The sequence below is a fragment of the Pygocentrus nattereri genome, chromosome 24 (assembly GCF_015220715.1).
Source record: "Pygocentrus nattereri isolate fPygNat1 chromosome 24, fPygNat1.pri, whole genome shotgun sequence".
Taxonomy (NCBI): Eukaryota; Metazoa; Chordata; class Actinopteri; order Characiformes; family Serrasalmidae; genus Pygocentrus; species Pygocentrus nattereri.
The window spans coordinates 273223-284080 of record NC_051234.1 but is presented as its reverse complement, the minus strand read 5'-3'; the positions used below and the strand labels follow the sequence as shown (position 1 = coordinate 284080).

The following is a 10858-nucleotide window of genomic DNA, read 5'->3' as shown; positions in this document are numbered from 1 at the left end:
TTTATTGGTCATGCCAGAAAGTACTGGGTGGATGTGGAAAAGGAAGGCAGTGGTTTAGTACATGCCAGTGGCATCAGGCGTATTAGATCATGAGAAACACACTTAGCGTGTATAGAATGTATAGATTTCAGTATTGTGCCAATGCAGAGCGAACTGCAAAGACTGGGAATCCAAAGAAGCTCCAGTGTAAGACTTGGTAAGTTTTAAACCTGATAAAATCATGAAAGTGACAATCCCTTTACTAAACATGGGCTTTCAGCTCGGTTTACAAGTCTACTTGTCACTAGTGAGAATAGTCAGAGAGGAGCGCTCCCGCTCTGCAATGTCTTGAGGTTTCCTCAGACGCTAGGGGGCGCTCCCGAGCGGGTCCAGAATGAATGGGTTGATATGGAGCTGAAACATTTTTAATGTAAAAGAATTCCTTAATTCCCTGAACAGCATAAACCATTTTAACACCGCTGTTAAATTTAAGAGCTTTTAAACTCCAGTTATTGGAGTTTAAGACGGCGCCTCATGTGCGTTCATGACGTCATTCGGCGCGAACAGCCAATGAGCTGCTCCGCTCGCCCATCAATCATCCTGCTCCAGCAGTAAAGCCCCGCCCCCTGCCGTCTGAAACGCGTAGAATAAAGGAAACGCGCAGGTGAGTTTTCTCCGCCGTGTCAGTGAAACTCCGCCCCCTGCCGTCTGACATTAAAGGAAAGTTCTGGGTGATTAGAAACTTTTAACTGCTCGTTTTTAGCCGTTGAGTTCCATTCACTCCCATTCACCGACGTCTCGCTCGCAGGCGCCCTCTGCTGTTCAGCAGTCCTGTTTGTGATATAACAGGGGGGAACAGGAAGCGGCCAGACTTCCATGAACGGGCTCTGGAATACTGCATTTGATGAGTTCAGGAAAAGGACACCGGAAAGCTGCTGGACTGAAAGCAGGGCGACGCCCAGCGACCTTAACGGGGGACACGCGCACGTGTTTCTCCCTTTATTTACCCGAATTCTGAGAACAGCCCCGCCCCCTCACGCTACGATTGGCTTAGGAGTTCATAACAACAGGAAGACCAGAGTAAAAAGCCCCACCCCCCGCCCCGCGGCGCACGGCGTTCCCTGGGTGTTCCCAGGCGCTCGGTCTGGTCCCGGAGCGGAGCTGCTCATGTTAACCTGCTCGGTGTTTGCGCTTAAAGGCCGAGACGTGTAGAAACACCTGGTGCTCCAGCAGGTACTGGCGGGGGGGCGCACCTCACTGCTTTCGCTCCAGACGATGTAATGTACACGGATTCTTCTCCTGCAGGTGGCTGTCATGGGGCTCGGACCGCGGAGCTGCTGGACTGTCCTCCTTCTCCTCGCCTTTGGTAAGATCTCCCGTCTAACCTGAAAGCGTGGAGCTGCTGTGGTCTGAGGAAGTTTCTGCTCGGTAGGATCAGGAAGGGGCAGACCCTTTACGGAGCTGGTGATAGGAACCAGGGGTCCCCATGTTTTATTCGTCCCCACTGTTATACATGTGTTGTGGACAGTAACTGAGTAACTGAGTAACTGAGTAAATGTAATTAGTTTCTGTACTTTAGTATTTTTGGTGTATCTGTACTGAAGTTTCTCCGTTCTGGGCGACTTTCTCCTTTCACTCCACTACATTTCAGAGTCTAATATCCGACTTTTTCCTCCTACATTTTGAGAAATCTGTCGTTCCTTTTGGTTTCTGTGTGTATAAAAACGTAACATGTCAAAACGAAAGAAGCGCAAAGCCAGAGCACCAATCAGGGCCCAGCGGTCACTTTGTTTAGAGCTGGTTTTGACCTGTTGGTCATAACGACCCAGTGCAGCACACAGCAAACTTAAACTTGGAACTAAGTTGTAAATAAATCTGAAACTGAAACTTTGCTTGTGTGTAAAAAGTGATTTCAGAGCCACTCGGTTCTCCCTGATGGAAACTGTTTACCTTCAGTGTTTTGTGCTTCTGATCATTTTAATAGACGTCAGCGTCACTAATTAATGACCTTCTATTAAAAGACTGGTTTACCAAGAGAGACGCTGGAGGACTTTCACCTGAAATGAGTTCATGAAGCCAGTCTGGTTATAAAAATGATAACAGGACATCAGAGCCAGAATTACTCTTTTAGTACTTTTACTTTATACTTAAGTACATTCGAAGGGAAATACTTTAGTACTTTTACTCCAGTGGAGGTCTAAAGGGAGGAACTTCTACTTTACTGGAGGAATATTTTATCCTGGGGGTCTCGACTTTAACCCGAGTTCATGGTTTGTGTACTTCGTCCGGCTCTGATGTAAAGCCATTTTATTTACTATCCATTTACATTTTAGGCCAAAACCTTCGTGAAACTATTATAAAACAATGTCAGACACCAAGCAGTGTATTCATAATGCACTGAATGAGCTTTTAGAGGTGGACGCCTGGTTCCTATCACCACCGTTGTGAACAGTTCTGACCAAGTTTCTCTAGAGCGGAGCATTTCACACCAAGCCCCTCTGAATGACTTTGTTTAGCTCTTCGCCGTTCAACTGTGGAGAATTTCCCTCTGAGGTCTGTTTTTGTTTAAGTATAACATCATATCAAACCCATCTTTCTCCATTTGAAACTGCCATTGTCCTTGTGAACAATGAACCTCGAAACAATTGAACCTTCTTTCACAATGAATGGACCAGTAGAAACGGCTCCAAAAGCTCGTGATATTACACGTACATTAAACTAAAGAACGCCGTTTCCAGTTCTTTTATCTGTTCGGGCCTAGTTTGGGTTCTTTAAGCTGCACGCGTTCCCCTCACACTGTTGAATTGCTTGATCGATACCAACCAACCAGTTTTCCAGGATCCACATTAAGGACAGATGTTCAATATCTGATTCAGTGACAAAGTTAGAGAAAAGCACGGATGCTGCTGTTGGAATCTCGCCGCACCCTTTACGTGTGATTGAACACTAACAGTGCATCGTTCTTGTTCTGCTGCTGTTCTGTGAAGTTCCGCAGGGGGGCCAGTGCGTTTCTGTGCGTTTCCCAAGCCAGCAGCCTGTCTATGTGATCAACGGAGAGAACCTGATCCTGCAGGCCCAGATAGACTGGTCTCTGGGAGAGTCCATCTCCAAGGTAACATGGGCGCACGAGGCGGAGGGGACGAAGAATTCTGGGAAAACTGTAGTGGCTGAATTTCCCTTTAAAAGCTCTGGCGGTCGGGTGACTGTAGAAAAGGACGGAGCTGTTATGAAGCTGTCGAACTACCAGAGAACAGACAGCGGCGCGTACACCATAACAGTCTCAAACCAGCATGGAGACCAAGCTTCAGCACGCTGCAGCGTCCATGAGTACGGTACGTGGAACCAGGCGCCTTAAAATGGACTTAAAGATCCATCTTAGGCCAAAATCTTCTCAAAACCATCATAAAACATCTGAATCAGCTCTGAATTACTTCATTTACACCTTAATGATTTTGATATTGATTGGGATTCTCCCTGAAAACGTTTTAAAATGCTGTATTTTATGACTGGGCTCGTCTCAGTTTTTAAGTCTTCTTAATATGTGTTGGTTTATAACACACACACACACACACACACACACACACACACACACACACACACACACTACTGTGTGAAAGTTTTAGGCATCTAAGCAAATTTTTAAACTCAGCAGTGAGTTTATCACAATATACATCAGAATAAAGTCGTATTCATAATTCAAATAAACAGAAAAACAATAAACAGTAACAAGAATTTCTCGGGTCCATATTTTTCCTGGACACCTTCACAGCCGCCACAGAGACTCGTTAATATCATCAATTACATCATGAGCTCAATTTACTGAGCACTGATTGGTCAAACCAGGAGCTGCTTTTTAACTACATATAATACTGGGCTTCCTCGAGGAGGAGAGGCTTGGAGATGGGGAAACACACACACCAACATCCAGAACATCACTGTTTATTATTTATATATAATCATTATTTATTCTATAAAATTGGTTTATTCAAATAACACTTTTCTCAGCAAATAAGCACAAACTATACAAATAAATAGATTTTGCAAATGAGTCTCAGGTGTCTAAGACTCTCTCACAGTACTGTAATATATATATATATATATATATATATATATATATATATATATATATATATATATATATATATATATATATATATATATATATATATATATATATATATATATATATATATAATAAAGTAAGGCGATGGGCGCTTAAATATTGCCAAATCCTTTCACTTGTGAATCCATGGAACTCTATTTGTCTAAAGGTTCTGTGTAGAGTGGGCTGTTAATTTTTAATCAGATTTGTCTGCAGGTGAGAGGAAAACCACAGGATTAGGAGTCACAATACTAAGATAGTCAGTATTACAGGAAGCTTGGATCTGCAGTCACTCTCATTAAAAATGACTGACTGCACCAAATGCAGATGTTCAACAGCAACAGGACTTTAAAACTGAGCGAATTAGACTTGGCTTAAAGTTTGAGCATCAGGAGGCCTGTTGCCCCATCAGCGTGAGCAAGAGCCAAAAACACACATCATGCATTATAAACATTATAAAAATGATAAGCCTATTAACACTCAAATGATTTGATGTGAGTAGAATGGCTTTTGTTTCACATGTTCAGAATCAATATCAACCCATTTCTTACAACACTGCTAGGACAGATCAGTTGGCCTTTTAAATGCATAAACTTCTCTCTTTCAGTCCTTTAGCACTGCTAGACAGATGACTTTAGAAGATGACTTTTGAAGGGTTCTTTAGCAAAGACACTGGTTCTATATAGAACCATCCCAAAGAACCATTTGTATGCTTATGCCTGGTGAAGTCATTCTTCAGATTGTTGGAGAATGTATTGTATGTGATTTAATATAAAATACATTAAAATGCACTAAAAGGTGTATTTTATTGTTTGAATGTCAAGCTTGTAACAACAGAAGAACCCTTTTCAAAAAGGTTCTATGTAGAACCATACACCACACATTCTCCACCAATCTGAAGAACCATTTTCATCAAACTCTTTAAGCAGACCCAAAAAAACAGAGCAGATCTCAGAGCGAGCGTAGCAGTTGCACAAAGCAGCCAGAAGTTTCTACAACATGTCCAAATTCGGCGTGACGAAACCTCAGAAGGCATTTGTGGGCGGAGCATGGTTGTGGGCGGAGCATGGTTGTGGGCGGGGCATGGTTGGACACCGAGGTGTAAGTGTGAGCTGTACAGTGTGTCTGCTGGAACCGTTTAATAGCACTTCGTTTTCATTGCTTTACCTCTGACTGTTTGTGTGTTGGCGTCCCAGAGGCTGTGCACCACGTGTCCGTGATGGTGAACGTGTCCCACTCTGTCCTGCACTGTCGCGAGGCCTGGGGCACCGACCCCGTGTTCAGCTGGCTGCATGAGCAGGCTGCAGTGACTGAGGCTGTGGGCAAAGTGTCTGCTGATGGAAGTTCACTCCAGTTGTCCATCCCACTCTGCGGACACTTCACCTGCGTAGTGTCTAATAAACTGGGCCACAGCTCCGCCACCTACACTGGAGGTACAGCATACAGCATTTGTCCCAACCCGACAAATTTCCGTTAGATCTTAACTGCCCGTAGACCAGCTCAATTCTGGGTGAACTTGACTGTAGCTGACATAATTCATAATTCTGTCTGATCTCTACTGTAGAGCCGACCAACAAAACTTGTCTAAATCTGACTGCAGCCTGACAAAAATCTGCCGGCTGTAATTCCAACATCTGGTTGACAATAATAAGAAAAATGTCCTTGTATTAGTAAATAATGTATTGGCCACCTGAATACTGCGCACATGTTTTAGCCTATGTTGTGTGTTTGTTCCAGTGCCTTGTGAGAGAAGTAACGGAGGGACAGCTGTGGCCATTGTGTGTCTCCTGCTTGTGCTGCTGCTGGCTGGAGGTTTGACCTTCCTGCTTTGGAGGTACAGTAACACACACCCAGAGGACAGGAGCCAAAATAAGATGTACCAAACCACACGTAACACACGTTCACTGGTCAGGCTGAGCCAACACACATCGCAAAGAGCACCAGTTTGTAAGAGTGACCACCAAAGGTTCCTATAAACAAAGACTCGGATGTGTCAAAACACCAGTGAGAAATTTGTTTTCCAGAATTCGACATCCTTTAAAAGCTAAAAGGCCAAATTAACGGTCACAATGTTTTTGTTCACATGTGGAACTAGTAAGAAAAACATGCTCCAATTTTTAAAGGAGCGTTTCGGTCTCCCTGCCACGGCTCTACTTTCTCAAAGCCCACCTCCTGCTTTAGTTTTACTCCTTACTCATTACTTCAGCCGCCCTCCCTGCTTAACACATTTCCTAATCTTCTATGTTGAAGTCTCGCAGTGTGGAAAGAGGGCCACGCTTCAGAAGAGGACAGTTTAGTGCAGACAAAAGGGTGCTTGTATTTAAATTGCTTGGCCAAAACTATTTGTTATGTTTAGTATTTTCTATGTAAGCTTCTGTGCGAGTTGAGGATTAAACCGATGAAGGCCTCAATCTCAGCACTGCACAGTGTGAGATGAGCACAGTATAAAATGCGTGTGGTTCCAAAGCATTGCTTGATAAATAAACCTGTTAAAGCAGAGTTTAATTTTGATTTTAACACCTGATAATTTATTACATTTTTAAATAATGTATCCATGAATTTGTAAGTTAAGCTGCGCAGTCCTGTCAAGGTTTAATTCTGCACTTTGGGCGAAAAAATTCTCCAGTTTGGGTCAGTTTCAGACTCAGAACTCGATAATGTGGTTTGGGTCAGGCTCAGGTCAAGTTCAGGCTCAAAACTCAACAATATTTACATGCAGAGACATTTGCCAGTCTGATTAAATACATTCCGATTACAGATTAAGACTGAGGTGTTTATGCCCACTCTACTCTTCTGTAACAATCCCCTTGTAAATCTCAACCAAGAAAACAGTTACTGAAGTCCGAGGGAAGTCCACTCCACATAAAAGAGTAGAAGAGTTTGCAATGAAGCTCAAACAGGAGAGACAAAAACAGTCCTTCTCAAAAATCAGTGATTTACCGAACTGGGACCAACACACACACACACACACACACACACACACACACACACACACACACACACACACACACACACACACACACACACACACACACACACACACACACACACATAACCCGTGTCCATCAAACTCTCAAAGTCCAAACCCAAAACCCCAAAAAATCCCAAATCCCTCAGGTCCTGAGCAACGCACTGCAGTAAAGGGAAAAGGACAAATCCAGGGCGGATCTCACCGGCGGCGCAGGCCTGACGTCAGATTACCTCCAACACGGTCAGAGGACTGTCCACCTCCGACTTCCTCCACGCCCTCGTCTTGCTCCTCTGGACGAATCCTCGGCCGAGCTCATGGGTTCCCATGTGGAGTGGAAGAGTGGAAGGCTTTGGGGTGTTCTGCTCCTTTCACCCCAAACACATCACCACCCTCACCTCCACATGACCAAACCTCTTCTCTCCTTCCCCTTCCTGGTTCCAGTCACCTGTCCCAGTGACTCCACCCTCTTTTGTCAGCAGTGCTCTTAAAGGGCCCACGTAGCTCTTTTAGTTCAGGGTCAGTTAGGGCCCCCGTATAACAGATGGCTAATACAGAATTAAAATGAAAGCCTTTTTCAATTCAAAGAAGGTTTAACCTTGCAAGGCTTTAAATTTAAACCATTTCTTATGATAAATTCAAAAAACATTTAAAAGACATCATGTGGTGGCGCTACAATTAATTACATGTCGCTACAATTAATCCAAAATTATGTGCATGCATAGAGAACTTAGTGTAGACGTTACCATGACAAAGAACATCACGTGAGGTCCAGTCAGAGTGAGATGAGCAGCAGTGAGCAGTGATTGTGTTTTTAACTGCTTTAAAATGACGCCAGACTCAGGAAAACGTCCTTCACACGTCCTTATTAAAGAAGGCCGAGAGGAAGACGTCGTGCTCTGAGACGCATAAGCTGGACGTCCGTCCCACCGCCGTCTTTTAAAGATCAGAGCATGAACTTCGTCTCCTCTGCAGACCAGTTTCTGCTCCGCCGTGTTGAACGGTATAAACTCTCACTGTGACGCGACGCTCAGGCAGAACGGACTGAAACTTTCCGATAGGGAATGTAATCGGATACAGGCATTTACACGGATGTTATTTCATCAATATACTGACTTAAAATCAAAATCCTGACATCTGAAAGATGCTAACAAAGTAGACAAAAATCCATTTTTTCTTTTTCAGTTTAACATCTGTGTAAACATGGATCAGAAAGACTTTATATAAATGCACTTTATTTGTCGTTGTATATTAAAGGGGGCTTAGCTGTAACACTGTAAGATCCAACCCGCAGCGCGAAGGCTGCACTTAAGCCTAACTAGCACTTGCTGTGAGCTTGTCAGCTGCTTCTTAATGGTGCTACATTGTAGGCAAGAAGATGGTGATTAAAGTAATATAAGGCTGCATCTTGTGATTTACACAAACAGCTCCGTAACCAAAAAGACTCGCATGTCCTGAAAACTCTCCAGCACAGATCTCTTTAAAATGCTGACGAATCGCTCTGAATTTTGGTGGGAGACAGTGGCCAGGAAATGTGGTGATGTGACCAGAAACTCATGCTGCTTGACCGTCTAACAACATGAAAAGTCTGCCCCACGTTAGGTCGTCCCCCAAGCTCCAGTACTTGCAACAAAGCATGACGAGACCACAATTTACTGCATTAACTGGGCAGCTGTAAACGGTGCCCCACCATACTGGACCCTTACCAGGGCTGTGATGTGTGGCCTTCATACTTTCCCTAAGAGAGATGGAGTGAAGCCACACTGTTCTTTCCTGAGTACCACACACTTAAAAAAAGAGGGTTCTGTTTGGTGCTATACACACTTAAAACATGGTTCTTCAATGGTTCTTTAGTACAGAAAATGGTTCTATACAGAACCATGAACACTCAAAAAACCCTTTGCTTGATTAAAGATTGATGAAGAATATGCTTTAGATAGTTCTGTATAGACTCTTTGAAAAAGGTTCTATATAGCACCAAAAGGGTTCTTCTATTGTTACAAGCATGACATTGAATCATGTACAGCCTGTTCTCCGTTCTCCGTTCTCCTCTGAGGCTGAACTAACCCCAGATCTTTTGCTGTCCTCACAGGAGATGCAGGCATTACAGCAGCAGAAGGGAGAGGCTACAAGAGTCGTATGAAGATACTGTTTAATCTGTGTCCTCATGTCTTCAGAAGATCCTGCACACATATTTCGGTGAGGACAGAAGGGTGGAGGCTGAGCGACTCCCGAGAGGCCTGTGTCCTCTCCCCCTGCACTGTGAGCTTAAAGGAATACGGCTACCAGCAAATGAACAGCGTATGAAACAGCAGGTTCCCTGTGAGGGAGTGTTGACATTACCCAGTGCGCAGGTTTCCTGCTCTCTTTTAAACGCAGTTAGACACCAGCATGTTTGGCTGAAGTACTTCTCTAAAGAAGAAGCCTTGGCGAAGGGAAGGAAGCTGATGGTTAGATGCTGTTTGAAGCTTTCGGGCAATCACCCGCTGTCGACTGCTGCTTTCTGGTTTTAGCAATACTGAGTTTGACGCAGAGCTGTTTGCGAAACACAACATGTACTTCTCTAATTACCTTATACGTTTGGGGCTGCGCGCTTTTTTCAACTGATGTTTTATGCATATTTCTTTAAACTGTCATGGCTGTGGTTGTATCAGATACTTACAAATGTGCAGCATATACATTTCCCATGCTGTCTGATAGTGAACCCAGAACCAGCCCAGGAAGCGGCGGTGCTGTTTTAGCTTCGGCTGCCTGAGGTTTTCAGGTAGGCTTTCAGTTCTCGAAGGGTTTGTATGTGTGTTACTGTTCATATGAATGTAAACTGGATGGTTTGCCAACATGTGTTTGTGTCTGAGGTTTCTGTTCTTCCTGCTTTGGTGTGTTTGTCCAGTACGCCACACGTGTTCTCCACAGCAGCACACAGCCTCAGGTGTTCTGTTGCTATTTATTTATACAGTTTCACAAAGTAAAGAAAAAAAGTGGAGTCTAAACTTTGTTTTAAACGTTATTAAAGGGACACTCCTTTTGATTTCTAACATCTCTGCATAATTAAATTGTTGAGATTTCATCCAGAGCGGTTTGGTGTGAAACGCTCGGTTCTAGATAAACTGAACCGCTCACAGTGGTGGTGATAGGAACCAGACGTCCCTCTAAAAGCTCCTACAGAAAGTTCCTACATGAACTGGTTCTGAATTCACTGCCTGATGACTGAGACGCTGTTTTATGAGAGTTTTGTGATAAAATGTTTATTTTATTCAGTTTAATTTATTCATGGTGCAAAATAGTCCCACGAGAAAATGTAATTTTCCGGTTTATCATGATTTTCTAACCTTCAGCATTACATATAAAGACTCTGAAGACTCGTGTAGGTTCCCTGATGGTTTTGGATATAAAATAAAGTCTGTGTTGTAGTCATGGCGACCCCTGGTTCCCATCACCACCACTGTAAAGACGTCTTTAAAGCCCCTACAATCAACCATTTCACACCAAACCACTCTGAATGACTCTGTTTACACCTCAACCCAAGACATTTTACACAATTTGTGGAATTCTTCCACCAAAAGTAGTTCCAGCAGCTTAGAGTAAAGCAACCAATAACAAGCGGCAGTTAGTGTAATGGTAGCAGTATAATGGGCTGTTATAGGATTCAGCACCTCTGGTGGAATGCTCCTGCAGGGCAGCTTCACTGGCCGACGCATAAACACCTCTCAGTGTTGTTGATCTGGAAGATTAAACGCAGTAAGTGATACATTCACAGCCTGAACTCTCGGTGCCCTTCTGTGTGGTAGTAAACGAAGCCAACACCATCG

The 10858-nt window shown here is 43.7% G+C and overlaps 1 protein-coding gene across 2 annotated transcripts; it reads left to right on the top strand.

The window, feature by feature from the left end:
* Positions 1-1053: 1053 nt before the first annotated feature.
* Positions 1054-10039, top strand: si:dkeyp-97a10.2. Of its 2 annotated transcripts, XM_017685667.2 has the most exons (6): positions 1054-1212; positions 1285-1345; positions 2967-3311; positions 5278-5514; positions 5819-5915; positions 9142-10039. In XM_017685667.2, exons 2-6 carry the CDS (start codon positions 1294-1296, stop codon positions 9203-9205), a joined length of 795 nt encoding a protein of 264 aa, XP_017541156.1. In that variant the 5' UTR covers positions 1054-1212; positions 1285-1293; the 3' UTR covers positions 9206-10039. The 2 variants fall into 2 exon arrangements, with proteins under 2 accessions (XP_017541156.1, XP_017541157.1); XM_017685668.1 differs by having other exon boundaries at positions 1066-1345.
* The last annotated feature ends 819 nt before the right edge of the window (positions 10040-10858 follow it).